This window comes from Grampus griseus (assembly GCF_964374135.1).
Source record: "Grampus griseus genome assembly, chromosome: 2".
Taxonomy (NCBI): domain Eukaryota; kingdom Metazoa; phylum Chordata; class Mammalia; order Artiodactyla; family Delphinidae; genus Grampus; species Grampus griseus.
In genome coordinates this window covers 14576900-14597464 of record NC_139018.1, presented here as the reverse complement: position 1 = coordinate 14597464, position 20565 = coordinate 14576900, and the positions used below count along the sequence as shown (strand labels likewise).

At 45.6% G+C, this 20565-nt stretch overlaps 1 protein-coding gene across 8 annotated transcripts in view; it reads right to left on the bottom strand.

Moving 5' to 3' along the window:
• Positions 1–20565, bottom strand: part of FOXN3 (forkhead box N3) — a 405750-nt gene that overhangs the window by 111985 nt on the left and 273200 nt on the right. For all 8 annotated transcript variants that reach the window (XM_082647216.1, XM_082647221.1, XM_082647219.1 and 5 more), the window contains one exon: positions 11192–11256. In XM_082647216.1, the coding sequence (XP_082503342.1) occupies positions 11192–11256 (65 nt within the window). The remainder of the gene's footprint in view (positions 1–11191; positions 11257–20565) is intronic.

The following is a 20565-nucleotide window of genomic DNA, read 5'->3' as shown; positions in this document are numbered from 1 at the left end:
AGCTCAACGAGATCCTTTAAACGAAGTTCTAAAGTTCTTTATCACTGCAAGTACGTCTCTCCTTCTTTCTCTCCCTCTCCCTCCCTCCCATCTTTGAAACGCATCTTTGCGAATAGTTCGTATTCTGGCACCATCGAGACACTAAGAGGAAGAAACAGGAATACAGATCACAAACTATTCCAAACCATCCCCAAGGAAACTTCTTTTTCTGTGTCATATTTCTGCAAGATCTTAGTCACTCAAAAGCGTCCGTGAGAACAGCTGGTGAGGCCTCAAGTTCTCCTCCTCCTGTGCATATCTTGTAGACATTTGCCTTCATGTAGCAGGAGCTTCAGAGAGGCTGAAAACAGTCTTAAACATTCCTGAAGATATAACATCAGTGCAACTGGGCAAGGATTTTTTTTTTTATGTTGTTGTCTGGGGGTGGAAGGAATTGAAAACCTTAGGAAATCGCAGAAATGCTATCATAAACATAATGAATCCTATTTACTGAACACAATAATCACCAGGCCCTGTGCCAGCCCTGTACATACACTACTGTAATTCTCACAAAATCCCATGAAGCACTACTATCTGTCTTACTGGCTGGAAAGGCTCGAACAATCGGATAAGCTGCTTGAAATCACGCAGCTGGTGGACGGCAGAGGTCGGCCTTTGTACCCAAGACTGGCCAGCTCCGAGATCCATACTCTTCTCTCCCAGTCACGCTGCCTCCCCTGGAGGGAAAGTAGTGGCCGTGGCAGCTACACCTGCAGCACCTACTAAGTGCCAGGGACAATACGCAGATTGTCATCTAATCTTCACATATAATTATACTCATCTTGCAAGACTGGTATTTTTGCATTTTACAGCAGTTCAAAGAAGTTTACATAACTTTCCCAAAGTCAGACAGCAATTAGGCAGCAAGGCAGGGAATGGATCCAGGAAGGCCTGAATTGAAAACTGAGGTCTTTTATCCTCATACCATCTTTTGTGGGATGGAAACACCAGAGGAAGAGGGGCAGGGGGTTGGCAGGGGAGTCACATCTACACACACACACACACACACACACACACACACACACACAGCCATACACTCCTGACCTATCACATGCACTGCAGCCAGTACTACCCAGGAGTTCTGAGCCACACCTTTTGGTCGTCAAGGGAACCAAACAAGAACACAAACTTGACCTCTTGCAGTTTACAGGTGGATGCTTTCAAGTTCACTTCTGAAACTGTAATGTGAACATTTCCCTCAGTCTACTCTAAAAGATTCTTCATTGCAAGCCTCTTGGCAATTGTATTGAAATATTTCTAAACTTCCATCCACGCACGGTTAAACAGGACTTCAAGGGGGCTGACTTTTTCAATTGTATTTTAAGATTGAGCACTTTGATAAAAGCAGGCTCTACAGTACAATACGATCCAAAGTTGTCTAATCTTTTTATTTTATCATCTATATGATATAATTTAATAGACAAGGAAAACATTTTTAAATGCTCCAAAAACTAAACTATAAGGAAATATTCCTGTTGCTGAGTTGTAATCCGTGTAAAACTATCTTTATCTCTCTATTTCCTAGTACAAAATTCAGATACACTCAAATAAAATATTCATTCTGTTAAGAATTACGCCCTCTCATTGCATTAATCTTTGAATGACTAATTTCAGGATTTCCCTTTCTCTTTCCTCAGCCTTTAAAATACCTTAAAGTTAGCTGTTTACAATAGTCATGTGAGAGGACAAAAGAAGAAAGGAAGCCTCTTAACTACTCAAACAAAAGAAGACAAGCATTCACTTCCATCTTTTTGTCTCGTCGTTATAAATTGCTTTTAAGCATTATAACTGGATTCTCCCCAGCCCCAGCCTGCAAAACACAGCAGACTGTCTGTCTAAACACCTAAAGTGCAAAGCTGTTTAGAAATACTGATGCCATTTTGAGCCAAAGATGAGTGTGAGTCCAGGTTTCTGATCCTGGCTCTGTGACCTTGAGGAGCACAGTTGCTCCAGGCCTTATTTTTTCCATCTGCAAAACGGGAGTAATAATACCTAAGGCATAAAGCTAATATAGGAATAGTGTAAAGAATATATACAGCCAGACACAAAAGGTCACTTACTGTCTGATTCCATTTATGTGAAACATCCAGAACAGGCAGGTCCATAGAGACAGAAGATTAGCGGTCATGCCCCGAAGGCCCTAGTGCCACTTTAATCATCAGAGCCCACAGGTGGCTTTTCTTCAGCCCCATCCATCCCCCCCACGCCCCCACTGGCTTCTCTGCGGAGTGGATGCTCTTGCCCAGTCCCCTCTCTCTGAAACTCTTTCCCTTCATTTCAGTGATTTCCTCCAGTTTCTGACTGAGCGGCTTCTTTGATGCCATGGTTGCTTGCTGTCAGCTGCACTCCTCTTTCTATCACAAATCTAGGTCTTCAACATGGAGCTTTTCCCTCTTCTTCATTCTATAACCCCCTGAAAATCTCATGTAGGCTCATAACTTCCACGGTCATTTCTGGATTGACAACTTCTAAAACTCCCTCTCCGGCCCTGCCCTCCATCTCCTAAACTCCTGCCCCAGTTTCCACCTTCCTCTGGAAACAGCAGAACCAGGTTGCACCCACCCACCAGGCAGGGGCCTGGCCCAGAGGAAGCGCTCAATGCCAGGTCCCTGGTAAAGCTGGCAGTTCCTGCTGGCTTCCCTATTTCTGCCTACAGGGCCGAGTACAACACTGGATTTTCATGAAAAGGGTTTCTATGGACAATGGTACAGAGACTGGCTGAAATTAAAGTCAGATAGGAAAACACAGGCTATCTGGCTGGTGGAGAGTCCATGTCAGGCTGCAGACACTGGGAAGTTGGGGCAAATCTGGATTCCCAAGAGACAGTGAAGGGCTTCCCTGGTGGCACAGTGGTCAAAAATCTGCCCGCCAATGCAGGGGACATGGGTTCGAGCCCTGGTCTGGGAAGATCCCACATGCCGCGGAGCAGCTAAGCCCGTGCATCACAACTACTGAGCCTGCGCTCTAGAGCCTGTGAGCCACAACTACTGAAGCCCACATGCCACAACTACTGAAGCCCACGCGCCTAGAGCCTGTGCTCCGCAACAAGAGAAGGCATCGTGATGAGAAGCCTGCACACCACAACGGAGAGTAGCCCCCGCTCGCCACAACTAGAGAAAGCCCACACACAGCAACGAAGACCCAACACAGCGAAAAATAAATAAATAAATAATAATAAATTAAGGGGGAAAAAAGACAGGGAAGGTCAGAATTCTATCAAAGGCTTCTTTTAAAATTGCATTTCCTGAGTCAGACAAAGACAAATACTGTATGGTATTACTTACATGTGAAATCTAAAAAATACAACCAGCTAGTGAATATAACAAAAAAGAAGCAGACTCGGATATAGAGAACAAACCAATGGTTACCAGTGGGGAGAGGAAAGGCGGGAGGGGATTAAGAGGTATAAACTATTAGGTACAAAATAAACTACAAGAATATACTGTATAGCACAGGGAATACAGCCAATGCTTTATAATAACTATAAATGGAGTATAAGCTTTAAATATTGTGAAGCACTATACTGTGCACTTGTAACGTATAATATTGTACAACAACTACACTTCAATAAAAAAAAAACGATGGGGGTAAAAATAAAATAAAACTGCATTTCCTTACAGTTTTTAAGTAACTTAAGAACATGTTCTCCGTGACCGCACAGAACCTGAGTGATGAGAAGAACAGAGCAGCAACCGTTTAACTTCACTTGATGGTAAACAAAAATAGGCAGGTGACTTTACTACTGTATTACATAAATATCTTTACAAATAAGTCAGGGCAGAACAATAAGACAAACAGGCCAAGAGATAAGAGCTCCTCCGAAAAACCAAAGGGCTTCTGCAGGCCAAACAAAGACAGAAGGCAATTAGCACTAGGGGGGAAAGTAGAGAGGTTTTTTTGGTTTCCTTTCTGCTATTACTGTTGCTTTTTTTTTTTTTGAAACGGGTGTGCCTGGAGGCAAGAATCAAGAGATTTATGCATTAGGTGGATGCCCTCTTTGCAAAATGGACAAAAGAGTCAGCTTGTGGAGCAGATTAGATGAAAGAAGCCAAAGAGCCCAGAGGCGGCAACCAAATGGGAAAGCAATGTAGGGGAGGGGCAGGGTAAACCCGAACAAAGCCTTCAGTCTGCGTCTTGATGGACAGAAAGAAGGAAGCGCCTGGACTAGAGACCCAGGCCACGCAGACACCCTGGTTCCATCAGAAAGGAAACACTGGCGAGGCTGGCAGTGTGCGTGGACCTCATGCACAGGAGAGGCTTTTGTTGGGAGACCGCTCCTTTAAGGAATTTTGGAACCTTTCACCCTGAATACACCGGCCAGGATTAAGGGGCACAGAGTCAAAGGTTAACTCCACTCTTTATTAAGTGTTTGTGAGGTGCCAGGCCAGGCACTGGACTGGACAAATGTTTCCACGTTCACACCCTCCTTTAATCTCTGCCAAGATTCTGGGGAGCACAACTCGTAGCCCCGTTTTACAGACAACTGAAACTGAGGCCCAAGGTCAAACAGCTGGTGCCCAAAGAGAGAGGGATTTAAAGCTGGGCTGACGTGGTGCTGAATCCGTGCTTTTCTGCGTGGTTATCTATGCTCCTGCTGGGTATGTACAACCGTACAGCAAGGGGTATAACTCAGTCTTTGTGAGCTGGGGGAACCTCACAAGGAAGCAGTCCTATTTGAAAGGAATCTGATATAAAGAGTTGAACAAGTTGTCTTTCAGATCCACGTATAAATCCAAAAGGATCTGGGCTATCCCGTCTTTTGCCCTGTTCTGAGAATCAGTAGACCCAACAAATGGACAAGGGACATTTTAGCAGATAAGAGAAATAACACAGGGACACCACATTCAGAGGACGTTAGCCCTGCTTTCCTAAGATTCATAGTTTTGTAAAATGTTATAATAACTGACTCTGGGAATTTAGCCTGTTCTCAGGGCTTTACTGATATGAATTCATTGAGCCCTATAGGAACCCCATACGGCAAGCATGTTTATTATTATCCCCACAGAGAGGGTTAAGCCAGGTGCCCACGAGGCCAAGATGGGTCCTTTCCAAGTTGTCCAAATCTATAGTATGTTGCCTCCCTACGATCCACGAGAAAGGGTTTGTTCAAGGGTCAAGATACACCCAGGGAGCCGTCACCCTGTTTCCTCTCCGTGGGCCATCCGCTGACACTGCTGGCTGAAGGTGGCACTGCTCCCGCTGAGCTATGCCTCGAAACCATTTTGACCCACTTTATTTCATTTTTTCTTTTCTTTTTTTTTTTTTTTTGGTCGCACCACGCAGCATGCAGGATCTTCCCCAACCAAGGATCAAACCTGTGTACCCTGCAGTGGAAGCACGGAGTCTTAACCACTGGACCACCAGGAAAGTCCTCGACCCACTTTAGGGAAGTTGTTAGTATGGCTCATCAGAGCTGTAACCCACAGGAAACCCCTGCCACTCCTGAGGTCCGCTCCTGAATTCACAGGCAAGAACATGAAACCCTAGGGATGCCTGAGTTATGCCCAAGGTCAGAGTTTACCAAGTGGCAGAGTTGGGACCACAGCCAGGTCCCCTCACTGGTAATCCAAGGCTCCTTTCCACGAAAACTCGTTTCTGATATACTGACTACTTGCTGCTGAGCCTTTAACAGCCCCAAACACAACCAAAGGGAGGTACTGCATACATTTTACCAGAAAAAACCCACTGCGGAGCTGTGGGAGAGGGTAAGGCGTAAGGGTTGTGGAGAGTGGGCGGTACGTAATAGGACTCCCAGGAAAGTAAGTGCACGAAGCCGGCCTAGAACTTGGGAAGCGGGCATTCCTCAAAGCAGGCCATCTACTGGGCATAATCAACTTCCTGCATGTTTCACACCAGTGGCGAGCACATCTGTGCGCTCGTGGGGACAACGTGCATCTGACAGCAGAAGAGCTGGTTTCCTTTCCCCTATCTGCTCTCGGGCCTGCGGCAGCTCAGTCCTGCTCTGTGCACTGAAAAGGCCTGGAAGGTCTTCTTTCCATTTCATTAGCTCATCCAGGGGGCTGTCAGGAGTGAAAAGAAATAAGCATCTGCTATGCGTGCTAGGGAATTTCTTTGAATTCCACCCCTGCATCCTATGGGAATAGAGTTAATAATAATTAGTGGCCCCATACAGGAGGGATGGAGAGGAGAAAAGTGGAGGGAGGGCCCGGAAGGCTGCCAGGGGGTTGCTAACTGGGCAGGTCTGCATGACCTGTGGTGGCATCAGGGCTTGAGCTGCTTTGCAAGAAGGGTTGGGACGTGTGGTCTGACCCCGGGACGGGCGGTCAGTGGTGGAGGGGCAGTCCCTGGGCCTCCCAGGGAGGTTCCAGCCTAATCCAGTGCCTGACACACAGAGACAAAGACTAATGAAATGCTTGCAGGTGGGGCAGTGTGGGTAGGCCCAGATGGTCAGCTGGCTCAGAGCTGTACAGGCAGCAGCTTCTCTCTGAACAGAACTCCGTGGGGAGCTTGGAGGCCTATAGAGCCTATGAAGGCCAAAGTGGGGCAGACGTGGCGGATCGGATGGGCGGCAGCTCGTAGCAACTCTTAGTAGAAGAAATGATGCGAGCAAGAGCAGCGATGCCATGTGCGGCTGGGGGATGCACCCTCCAGGGGCAGACGCTGAAGGGTCAGACCAGAGGTGAGGAATGTCTTTAATTAGGAATCACTGACTCATTAAAATAATTCATCCAAGGGTGATGTTTAAATAAAGTAACCTAATTTTAAGTTTGATGGGTGAAGGGAATATGTGTGTCTATGTGGCAGAAGGAGAGGGGGGAGTTTGGGGCCAGGGAGTTTGGAAGAAAACTTACAATAGTTTACTCTTTTTTTTTTTTTTTTTGCGGTACGCGGGCCTCTCACTGTTGTGGCCTCTCCCGTTGCGGAGCACAGGCTCCGGACGCGCAGGCTCAGCTGCCATGGCTCACGGGCCCAGCCGCTCTGCGGCATGTGGGATCCTTCCAGACCGGGGCACGAACCCGTGTCCCCTGCATCGGCAGGCGGACTCTCAACCACTGTGCCACCAGGGAAGCCCAGTTTACTCTTTTAATTAAGAAAATAAGAGATATTATAACCTAAGAAATTTTAAAATGTACTTCACAAGGACAGTCTACTCAATACTCTGTAATGGCCTATATGGGAAAAGAATCTACAAAAGAGTGGCTATGTGTATATGTGTAACTGATTCACTTTGCTGTACACCTGAAACTTACACGACATTGTAAATCAACTATACTCTAGTAAAAATTAAAAAAAAAAAGATGGTTAAAAAAATGTATTTCGCACACAGAGACTGTCACCAAGACACACAGAGACAGGCAGAGGAGACAGTTGGGGACACCTGTCAGCTGGCCACTCCTGAGGCCTCTGAATAAGCCACACTCATCTGTTGGGCCCCATCCTGGGTCCCCTTTTAACGAAGGGTTTGTCCCCTTCTGGCAATCAGCTAGGTTACTATTGTACAAGATCTGAAGTGCTCTCTACCCACTGAAACTGCTAACATACTAAAATGTCTCTAGCAGCCTAAATGGCATTTAAAATAAAATAAATACTGTGAACTGATGAAATGACCAATTATGTTAAGTACCCATGCCTGGTGTAATCCAAACCAAATCTTACCCCATTATCCTCAAAACTGCAAGATGATTCAGCAGGCCCTCTTGCCAGTGAATCTGCAAGAACCGAAACCCAGAGGCCGCCCTCAACAGGACCCTGAGTGCTTCCGGTTAATTCTTGCAATTGGTTTTACGCTGGAAAAAAATAACTATACTACCTCTCTGCTCAACAGCTTATAAAGCAAACAACTATTAGACAATACACATCGGTTCCCCACTGTACCAATTAGGTCATTCTGTCCCACTGATTTCAGGTTTTACCTTCCATTACTTCCTCTTTGGAAATCTCAGCTTTCTTCTGAAAAACATCTTGGAGTGTGTGACGATGTCATTATTCCAAAGTGCCCGCAAAGTCCTCATTTCTGCATCCACCCCATAGAGTCCCCATCGCTCTCTCTACCTGTGGTCCTCTCGTGCCCGTGTGCTCTGGTTGTTTCCCTCCTGGCACCACCCCCATCTATTTACTTTTTAAGGCCTTGTACAAGTGTCAACTCTCCCAAGAAGTGACAGGCCCACGTTCCCTCCCTCCTGTCAAAAACAAGGCTCTGTCCTCGAAGCAATGGGGCACATCTGCTCATTTTGCTGCTTTTGGGTTCTTTTAGTCTCAACCCGTAGGGTGACTTCACAGAGCAGGTTCTCCCCGGCCCCGTGCAGTCCAGTTTCGCCAGTTCTGCTTGTGGTCAGGGCCCACGGTCGCAGCTGGGCTTTGCTGGCCGGTTGCTGGGTCCCTGTGTCACTGTGTGACCAAGCTTCACCTACTACCCTGCTTCTAGGAACTGGGTTTTTTAGGGGATCCTCCTGGCCTGCACTCCCAATCCTTGTGGCTGGAACCTACTAATAGAGCTCTTTCCTAGTCTGATTATCTAGACAAACATCCTCCTGCTCGCTTTAGACATAAAGAAAAAATGTGGACATACATTGAAAATACAAAGTATAAAGGTGAGAAAGTGAGCATAAATCAGCTACATTTTCTTCTACTTGATTCTAAACTAAACCTTCCTCTGCCATGACTGGGCAGCTCCCTTCTTTCTATGCCAGTATCTTTACTGTAAAACTTTTGTTCGTGGGCATCAGCAACTTCTTGATAAGCCAGTACTGCCCGCCAGAGGAACACAAGAATATGACACAAATGAACTTATCTATGAAACAGAAGCAGACTCACAGACATAGAGGACAGACGGTGGTTGCCAAGGGGGAGGAGGGGTGGGAGGGGGATGGAATGGTAGTTTGGGATTAGGAGAGGCAAACCATGATACATCGAATGGATATACAACAAGGTCCTATTGTATAGCACAGGGAACTGAATTCAATATCCTGTGATAAACTATAATGGAAAAGAATATAAAAAAGATATATATATATATAAAACTGAATCACTTTGCTGTATAGCAGAAACTGACACATTGTAAATCAACTATACATCAATAAAATAAAGTTAAAAAAATAATAATTCAGAAGAATACACACAGAGTTTAAAAAACCTTATTACAATGTAAGTGTCTCGTGAACCCTCTATACAGATACAGCAAATGCAGAAACACAACAGGAAAAAAAACATTAGCAAATCCCCACCCACACTCCAGAATTCTCACCACGATAGTTCTGATTCTAACATATACATAAAAAGTAAATGGGATGTATTGAATTGGATGTGGATTCAAGAAGCATCTGAAATCTGTAATAATTTAATTCTCAATGCCTAGAGTAATTAGGAGAATGTTTAACCCTATGTAGAAAAGAAAAAAAGTCTACCACCCATGAGACAGAATCTCATGGTGAAATCACTCAATTTCATAAACCTTATCAATTTTTCCCTCATGCTTCTGTCCTGCAGAAATAACCCAAAACTAATATGCTTAGAGCAAATCTTCCCTAATGTGGAACTTAATGAATAAAAATCCTATAAGAAAATGCTCTAAGTAAATAAAATGCCTTTTGTGAAAATAATCCAACCATGAATGATATTCATATCATTGCTACAGATCTAGAGGAAAAATAAGGATGCACATAACTTTGAAATCCACTTGAAAAAACCCAATAGGTCTCCATTTACACTTTCTGAAGGGAGAACAGAATAGATTTTTTTTAAATTATGTATTAATTTTTTTTTTTTTTTTTTTTTTTTGCGGTACGCGGGTCTCTCACTGTTGTGGCCTCTCCCGTTGCGGAGCACAGGCTCCGGCCGCTCTGCGGCATGTGGGATCTTCCCGGAGCGCGGCACGAACCTGTGTCCCCTGCATCGGCAGGCGGACTCTCAACCACTGCGCCACCAGGGAAGCCCTGTATTAATTTTTGAGAGTGGAGGGAGTTCCCTTTTTTTCTTAAATATTTAGGATATTTATGATGGTCATTAAAATTAGGATTAATCAGACCTACCTACCTAAATTTCACCTGGACCAAGCAAAGATGTAAAGGAATTCTGAAGTTCCCGATTTCACAGGCTATTAAAAAGACAACATACAATTGTATGGCCTTGAAAACAATAGCACAAATGTGATGACATCTCTCACAATTGTTTGAGCTACTCTGGAAACCTGAAGATAAATGCCTCTTTTCTTAGCTACATATATATCCTACTCCTTCACACACATGGCTGGCCCTGGGCGTGTAACTTTTAGGGAAAAGAGGCGTAACAGCTCTAAACCAACCAAGATGCACTGAAACTCCTCACCCTAAGCCCAGTACAGTTTCAAAGCTCTTGGCAAAACCAAATCCATCTGCTTTGGGCCAGTTGTGCCACTCTGACACCCAGCCAATCAAGAGAGGCTAATGAGGAAGGGAAGTCAGAAGACACTTGGGGGCCAGCCAATTCCAGCTGATCTGCAGAGCAGACATCTCCCCAAAGTACTTTCTCCAAGTAGTTAGAGTGCATCTCATTGCTATTTTTAGCTCTGTGTTCTTCTTCGACTTTGGCCATTTTTAAAGAAACTTGACAGCAAAAGTAGAGATGAAAGGCGGTTTGAATTCCTTGAGTGCATTGGACAGGAAGTCGCGCAAGGCAGCTGAGGATGGACTGGACAGCAGAAAGAATGCCCCCCTGCAAATGACGCCTGCAGGGATGAGGGAGGGCGTCTGAACTCTGAGCCTCAGAACAAACCGCAGTCACCCTTCCAGGCACACGTGGACGTCAGGGCACAGCAAGCAACACGTGGATCTCCACGATGACCCAAGTGCCAGAACACCCCCAGCATTCCTCACAGCCCAGGCACTGGAAATCCGCGATAGGGTTTGATTTTACCAGTCCAATTGATGCTATCGTTGCATCCTAACTGCCACGTAATTCCAATTTCACCAAAGCAAGCCGACCACTTCTGGAATCTGACCAGTGACAACAGACCAAAGAAGTCGTCTTATCTCAGATTAACAGTTCATATCAACCAGGAGACGTCAGTAGGAAGAAATAAAGAGAACTGGACAAACAGAGCCATCCCACAGCAGTCACAGAGGGCCCGCTCTGCAGCAGACAGAACTCTCCCGACGGACACCAGGAGCGAAGGAGTAGTGTGGGGGAGGGGGAGGGGGGGCTGTCAGAGACCTACCTTGTAGAAGGGCTCCATTTCTCTTGAAGAAGGTGCTGCCCGGCCAGAGGGGTGGACCTGATGTGCTAAAACAGAAGAGAAACCAGCGTGAGGGCGAGCTTGTCTACACTCACTCAGCAGCACTCAGAAAACAACGCTTCCTCCAAACACATCCTTCAAAATGGCCTCAGAACACTTTCCCAATTATGCATTATTTACACCCTCTGAAGATGTATCTTTAAAAACCGTTGGTCTTGTTTTATGGTGAATGGGCTTCATATTCCAACGTGCATAACCCGTCCATGTGGGTATTCAGGTTACTGTCCTAACCCTGCTCCCTCTTGGGCACTGAAATCATTTGCAGGTAAACGAAATGGTCACATCAGATGCTCAACATCATAGCTTATAACTTTCGCTAATTTCTTCATAATTTTATGACTTTATGAGGCAAAGAACTCCCATCCATGTCTTCTGAGATCAGCAGGTTTTTCACCACTTCCTAGTGCCACCTGCCCATTATAAATGCGAGCTTGCCTTTCCTGGCTTTTCTACCACCAAATTCTTATTATACAGATATGACCTTGATCAACGCCCTCCTCCCCTGTCTTCTTGTTTCATATCCCGTTTTCAATTTCTTGGCTTAAAATGTTGCACCCCATATCCCATAAAACACTTTTCAGATATGTTACCACTCACAGTCCTGCAACAGGAGAGGCAAGAAAAGACGAGAGATTAATGCATCACAATGACACTTTACTACATTTATAGACAAGCATTTTCACTGTTTTAAGACACCCAGTGAAAAACTTTATAACCAAGCCGGTCTTGCAGTAGAAAGGAGGTGACTCTAAATCAAGGATTGGTTTAGATTAATGTTAGAAAGCACTTAGTCAAAATTGTGCCTACAGCCAGCCCAACAGGCAGCATAAATTACTTTCTCCAAGATAGAACGTGGCAAATGATACCGGTTAATGCATCATCAATCACCTTCAGCGTTAAAACAAATTAAAAAGTTGGTCTAAATAATAAGTTTGTAAGTTTGGCAAACACGGACACACACACACAGAATAAGAAAGCTGAAGGACTACCCGATGAGTTTCTAGAGTCCGTCAGGGTCTCTAGTGATGCAGGGGAACAATACTGTTAACAGGAAGGACAAATGCCAGTGACACGTTCTGTTGACCAACATTTCGTCCCCAGAGGTACAAAGAGCACACCAGGTACGGGGACGTGGTACATGGCTGGTGAGGCGTAGAGAAGGAGGAAGAAAAGTGCTACAGCACACAAATACATCAAAAGGATGACAAACGTGTCAGAAAACACACAGTATGAACCTTGATGTAAATGATAAAACTTCTGTTTCATTGTGGTTTGGATCCACTCTACTCAGAGTAAGTGAGGATAATGCATCTCAGCTATGGCTTTTCCTGCAGCCCTGATCCTCAGCTCCGGCTGCTGTGGCCTCTGAGTGGCCAGGAGTTGCGCAGGACAGCAGGAGATCTGGCCGGGGTCTCAGGGCTGCAGGATGATGGCAGCAAGCTGAGTTCTCTTCTGTATGATTCCTGTCCTATTCCGATTTGAGGCTGTTAAGGCTCATAGCTGCATGAAGAATAATGTGCGTTAAAATGCTTAAGATTATCTTTGAACAACCCCAGCCAGCTCCTGGGATCTCACCATCTGATTTTTATAAGAAAGCAGGAAATAGCCAGCTGGCTGTGGCCAACGCTGAATCACCTGATTTCTAAAGATACTTAAAAACTGAGGAGTTCACGATAGAGGAGTTGGCGCTTCTGGAGAATTCGATAATTGACTATTACTGCAGGAGCCTGAATATCTAGCTTACTTCCCTCCAAATCTCCTCTTCATTCTGACCCTGATTTGCCTGAAAACTGAGTAGACGCCAGGGATGGAGTAAACGTGGGGAACGGAGGACGGGTAAATCCAGTGGTGTAGATAAGGAAAATTCTCTGTACGATAGAAATCTACTTCAAGATTTCTACAACATCCTTTGAATGTACCTAAGTCACCGATCGCTATTCCGCTCGTTCTGCTGTGCTGCCGTGTAATCCACACTCTCACAGTGGAGACAGATCTGGAGTGGCCCACCTACCCGCTCTGATGTAGCCCCTGTAGTGACTGATGCATTCACCTGTGGGCTCGGTTCCTGCCATGCTAATTGCAAAGCTTTTGAGCTCACTGGCCCCATATTCTACACTCTTCTTTGGTATGGTCCCTCCAAGTGACATCTTCTAACTGTTAGGAGATTCAAGGATTTATTAAGAGCTTGTTGAAAACTGTGCTTGGACATGGAGAGAAAAATTAGAAGCCATATTTTATGGCCTCTAGGAGCTTACTGTCATACTTAGCTAGCTCCAACCTCTTGTGACTCTATCTAAAGAGACTAGAAATGCTTGTGGAAAGGCCAACGGTTATGGGCCTAGTGGCTACAGGTTGGGGAGAGAGCAAACTGATTTTTTCCCTCCATCTGGAGATATCCCTGGTTCACCGGGCTTTAAAGCTCAAAGTTAGCTTTTAAAAGGTATATAAAATTACTTAAAAATGTATAGCAACCACAGTAATTCAGAGAAGCTAGTGGTTGAGATCTTTGTGGGAGCATCTCAGGCCACTCTGGAAACCACTCATTTGTGTGGCAAATCAAGGAGGGGAGGGTGGGTGGTCTGTGCAGAGCAGGATGGGGGACTCTCCACACTCAAGTCACCTAAACGCCAGTGAACTTGTAAATAGTCACTGTGATGGGAAGTGGCCACTAGGGCCCCCTTCAACCTACCAGAGCGGGTTTTAATCACGTTACAATGGTGCTCACACTGCTTGAAGACAGGATACCACATTACCATGTACAGAGCACAGTGATCAACACTTTTCCGTGGGATCCTCCAATCCCATGAGAGGGCAAGGCAGAACCCACTGTCCCCATTCTTCAGGTGATGGAGGGACTTGTCCAAGTCATCACATGGCTTGTCAGTGATCAGCCCAAGACCAGCCCACTGTACCACAAAGACACACGTCAACGGCCCCGATTTCATTTCTCATCATCCAGCTTTCTCTTCCAGTCTTTCGGCACCAAACCCTTAGCTATCCTCCTCCATGGAAGAAGGCTGTGGACGGTATTTCACTAGGAATCTCTCCAAGACAAAATCCCAGGCTAGAAAAAGCAATCAGGCTCACCAGATGCGAAAGACAGACACGTGGGCTCATATCAGCAGAAACAATACAGCGCGGATGCCACAACTGTCTCACTTCAGTAACGCTCTAACAAAATCTCATGACCTTCAGCACCAGAAGCCAAATCCACGTGTGGCAAAGGAAGTCGAGCAACAGGTTAAGAGGGCCTGGCCTGCCAGCAAAGGCAGTTTGTCAACTGGCATTTGAGAACATTGATCCAGCTGATCATTAAGACCAGAGCTGAGCCAGCAAATCCCAAGGGAAGTGCCCTACCATCCCACCAGCACCTGCCAGAGACTCAGAGCTCTGTCTCTCCCTGGGCCTCAAACACTCAGCTGCAGTTCTTCCAGCTCCCAAGGGGACTGTAGGTCAACAGGTCGTCCGGCCCTAAGGTGGCTCTTGGCATAATGATGCCATCTGTCATGCGACACCCATGAGCTGCCATCATTGTCAGAACCAGATGAACTCTAACCAAGACCCTGGGAGGTTCTGGCAAGATCCACACCTGTTTTCACCAGCCTGGACTTTCTGTGAGTCTAAGAAAAGAAAATTAGGAAAAGTCCTTCTTTTCTAAGTACTTTTTAAAAAGTACTTTTTGTCTAAGAACCCGGCTGCCAAAAGTGAACGGGTTGATCTGAAAGAGAGAACAGGGTACTGCAACACGGATGAACCCCAAGGACATCATGCTAAGTGAAATACACCAGTCACAAAAGGACAAATTTCAAGTTCATAGAGACAGAGTAGAAGGGGAGTTCCCAGAGGCTGGAGGGAGGGGGGAGTAGGGAGTTGTTTAGTGGGTACAGAGTTGCAGTTGTGTAAGTTGAAAAGAGTTATGGGGGTTGGTTACCCAATAATGTGAATGTACTTAACACTACTGAACTGTACACTTAAACGGCTAAGATGGTCTATTTTATGTTATGTGTATTTTACTACCACAACAAAAAATTTTTACTGTAAAATGATAGAGGGAGAGAGAGAGAGAGAAAGAAAGAATGAATACAGGAAGGACCCCAGAAGAAGTGAATCAAAGTCTAAAGAGTTTTGGGCAGTGAAAGATCAACCTACATGCTGCGTTTCTGAAGGTCCCCTGCAGTTAGCATCTCTGCCAGAGTGGCCCAAAGTACACTAAACAACAGAAAGGGATATGGTGAGACCAGCCTATCCTAACCTTGTCCTTACAGAGGCCAGAGCTTGTCTGGTAGTGTTCAGGCAGCTGAGCAGATCTCTGACATATTCTTAGCACTAGAAACAATGCGAAGGCAGTCCCCTTGGATGTGTGAAATCTACCATCAGACTGTGTTTCTCCAGGAATAAAACAGTCAAAGCAGTTGTAATGAAGGGGGAAATTCCTGAAAAAATACTTGGAATTCTACTGTTAATTCTAACTGTGGATTGATCAACAGAATGTCATAGAAAAACAAATACGACCTACACCACATACTAACACAGACACACTGGGTGAAAGATGCCAGTCTTGAAGTTTGGAATGCAGGAATCGGACGTGTGTGAGATGGTCTCAAGTTTCACAAAACACCCTTCATAATTTGAGACGCATCACTAAAGAGTCCAGTTGAAAGTTCAGAAATCTCAGGGACTTTTACAACCTTCCATACAAAACCGGACTATGCTGACGTTCAAAGAGATCTCAGTGGCCACCTGGCTCCATCCGAGCTGTGGTGGGGAGAGCACAAGATTTGGACTCAAGGAATTTGTCTGTTGAAAACACAAGCTGAGGGCTTCCCTGGAGGCGCAGTGGTTAAGAGTCCGCCTGCCGATGCAGGGGACGCGGGTTCGTGCCCCGGTCCGGGAAGATCCCACATGCCGCGGAGCAGCTGGGCCCGTGAGCCATGGCCGCTGAGCCTGCGCGTCCGGAGCCTGTGGTCCTCAACGGGAGAGGCCACAACAGTGAGAGGCCCGCGTACCGCAAAAAAAAAAAAAAAAAAACACAAGCTGAAAACAGGTCTCAATTCCACTCCTACAAACGGAGCAGTTACAGCATGTAGTGCTGGAGAATTAAATGAGATGATGCATGTACAAAGGACACTCTGTGAACTGCAAATATCCCAGTGGTTGTCTTGATTACAAGAAAACTGCAGTTCAGAGAAGTTAAATGATGTGCTCGGTGCCAACACTTCCTCCTACATCCTGTGGACTCTCCCAGTTAGGCTCTTGGCTTCACTTCTGTGACAGAAGAGCTAACCACACCTTCATCTTCCTCTTCCCCTTAAGGATGCTTTGAGATCATCTCATTTGCGAACGTTCCTCCACCCGAAGTAGCAATGAACACTTTCTAAAAATCAATAGGCTGGAAGAAGCAGCTTCACGGATGCCACCTACTCCAAAGAAAGCTAAAAAAAAGACAGCTCTGCCCAGAATCCTGCATAGATCCAAACTATTAAGTACGGCTGCCCACAGTGACCTTTCAGGGTCAGGCAATCAAGAGGCAGAAGAGACCAGGTGGAAACGTATCAGGACTGGCCAATTTTCAGAGGCTGACAATTACTGGGAAGGCATTACTGGAGTGATCAGACAATAACCAGCAAGGACCACAAAAGCCACAACGGAGAGTGTGGCAAGATCTCTCTGAAGGCAAAACTCGGATCCTGGTAAGAAATGGAATGGCTTTGTCACCTTCGCCAATGTTAAGACTGGAGAACTGGGAGATTGGGATTGACATATATACACTAATGTGTATCAAATGGATAACTAATAAGAACCTGGTGTATAAAAAAATAAAGTTAAATTTAAAATTTTTTTAAAAAGACTGGAGACTCATCCTGTCTCCAACTGGATCAACCCGCAAAGCATTCCTGTGTACCCATCGCAGCCAAGGGTACGCTAGGCTGCAGCGGATGGGGGGGAACGGCTGCGAGACTCGGACAGGGCTGGCTGCTCTGGAGCAAGAGCTACTGGGCGATTTTAAATACATCAATAATGTTCCACGAAGTATGCTATGAAGTTTAGGGTTTCCCTCCTCAGACACGTTTGAGATGTGCTGCTGACCTGTGACAGGGTTTCTCAACCTTGGCACTGCTGACCTTTGGGGCTGGGTCATCTTTACGGTGGGGGCCGTCCTGTGGGTGCTAGGGTGTTCGGCAGCCTCCCTGGCCTCTACCCACTAGATCCCAGCACCAACCCTCCCCAGCTGTAACAAATAAAAATGTCTCCAGAAACTACCATGTGTCCTCTGGGAGATAAAATGGCCCCCAGCCAAGAACCATTACCCGATGGTCAGCAACCCGACTAAGCTGCCCTCACTCTTCTCTCCACTCGCCAAGTCCCAACACCCCCCCTCCCCGCTCCATACCTCATCAGGCAAAAACGTCACCTCCTCTTTTCTAAAACCAAAGCCATTCCTCACAAGCTCACTCACCCTCCGTTATTTCTACCTGTGTCTGCACCTTCTTCTTTGCCAAAGCAACACCCCTACTGCCCTCTTTTCCTCTGGCATCTTTCCTCCTGCCATTATCCCTTGTCTCCCCTCACCTCCCCCTTCCAGGACTTCTTAGCTGACCCATCATCCAACATCACCTAGTGTCCAAATGCTCCTTTTGGCCCCCATGACCCTGCCATGCACTCACCAAGCACAGGAGCTGGGCGACAGTGCCCGACCTCCGCTCTTCTGCGTCATGGTGTCCCCGGACTGGCTGCGATCCCCTCACGTCTGGGTCATCAGAGGCCCCTAAGTCACCCCGCCATTCAGGGCTAAGGGCCTTGATGGCTCTACAGCCCCTCTCCCCTGCCCACTCCGTGCCCGCCCACATGCACGCATATGAGAGGCTTACTTTATTATTATTTTTTTCTAATTACATAAACTATCACTTTTGACATTATCTCTTTAAAATCCTTTCCAAGTTTAGCCTCACAACACCCAGCTAGCCTGGCTCTCCTCCTCCCACTCTCCTTTCTATGAAATCTGCTAGCTCTCTGTCCAGCCTTACCCCCATAATGATGGGTATTCCTGGAGTTGTAGCCCTCTCTTCTTCTCTATTCATTCTCCTTTGTTAGGAGAGTTCATAAACTCCTGGGGAATCTGGCTTTTCCAATTCTGTATCTCGAGCTGATCTTGCCTCCAGACTCTGGAATGTATTTCTGGCTGCATCCCCCCAGGCCACATCAATTCAAATGAGGGAGCCAGTTTCCCACCTCTGTTTCCCCTGCTGGTCCCCACGGGCACTTTCCACACTGCCCTGGATTTCTCAGTGTGTCTATTGGTTCTCTAGGGCTGTCATAACAAAGTACCACAGATAAGTATCTTAAAACAATAGAAATTTCTTTTCTCCCAGTTGTGGAGGTTAGGAGTCCAAAGTCAAGGATGGTTCCTTCTAAGGGCTTTAAGTGAGAATCTGTTCTATGCCGCTCCCCTAGCTTCCGGTGGTTGCAGGCAATCCTTGGCCTTCCCTGGCTTATATATGCATCACCCTGTCTCTGCCTTCATGTTTATATGGCATTCTCCCTATGTGTGCTTTCTGTGTTCAAATTCCTCCTTTTGATATTGGCTTAGGAGTCCACCCTACTGCAGTATGACCTCATCTTCACTAACAACTGCAATGACCATATTTCCAAATGAGATCATATTCTGGAGTGCTGGGTGTTAGGACCTAACATCAATATATGAAGTTTTGGAGGGGACAACTCAGCCGAACACAGTGTCTGTGATTGTCTCCCTTTACACACGGTGCACTCACACTCCCTGACACACTGCGACATCTGAGTCTGTCTTCTCCTAAATCCCTACCACCTACGGCAATGCTTGGAACTTGGCTGGTACCTGTCAATGCTTGTTGAAAGAATACAAGTTACCAATTAATTTAACTCAGCATTCCTCAAAAAAAGAAAAGAAAATGACCCAGCTTTTGGTGATTGCCTGTAAAATGTTCAAGTTAAAAACGCTGGTGCTCATGGAACATTCTACAGGATAGATCATATCTTGGGTCACAAATCAAGCCTTGGTAAATTAAAGAAAATTGAAATCTTATCAAGTGTCTTTTCCGACCATAATGCTGTTAAGACTAGATATCAATTACAGGAAAAAATCTTTATAAGATACAAACACATGGAAGCTGAACAATACACTACTTAATAACAAAGAGATCATTGAGGCAATCAAAAAATACCTAGAAACAAATAATAATGAAAACACAACGACCCAAAACCTATGGGCTGCAGCAAAAGCAGTTGTAAGAGGGAAGTTTATAGCCATACAATCCTATCTCAAGAAACAAGAAACATCTCAAATAAACAATCTAACCTTACACCTAAAGCAATTAGAGAAAGAAGAACGAAAAAAACCCACAGTTAGTAGAAAGAAAGAAATCATAAAGATCAGAGCAGAAATAAATGAAAAAGAAATGAAGGAAACGATAGCAAAGATCAATAAAACTAAAAGCTGGTTCTTTGAGAAGATAAACAAAATTGATAAACCATTAGCCAGACTCATCAAGAAAAAAAGGGAGAAGACTCAAATCAACAGAATTAGAAATGAAAAAGAAGTAACAACTGACACTGCAGAAATAGAAAGGATCATGAGAGATTACTACAAGAAACTATATGCCAATAAAATGGACAACCTGGAGAAAATCGGCAAATTCTTAGAAAAGCACAACCTTTCGAGACTGAACCAGGAAAAAATAGAAAATATAAACAGACCAATCACAAGCACTGAAATTGAGACTGTGATAAAAAATCTCCCAACAAGGGCTTCCCTGGTGGCGCAGTGGTTGAGAGTCTGCCTGCCGATGCAGGGGACACGGGTTCGTGCCCCGGTCCGGGAAGATCCCACACGCCGCGGAGCAGCTGGGCCCGTGAGTCATGGCCGCTGAGCCTGTGCGTCTGGAGCCTGTGCTCCGCAACGGGAGAGGCCACAAGAGTGAGAGGCCCGCGTACCGCAAAAAAAAAAAAAATCTTCCAACAAACAAAAAGCCCAGGACCAGATGGCTTCCCAGGCGAATTCTATCAAACATTTAGAGAAGAGCTAATACCTATGCTTCTCAAACTCTTCCAAAATATAGCAGAGGGAGAAACACTCCAAAACTCATTCTACGAGACCTCCATCACCCTGATACCAAAACCAGACAAAGATGTCACAAAGAAAGAAAACTACAGGCCAATATCACTGATGAACATAGATGCAAAAATCCTCAACAAAATACTAGCAAACAGAATCCAACAGCACATTAAAAGGATCATATACCATGATCAAGTGGGGTTTA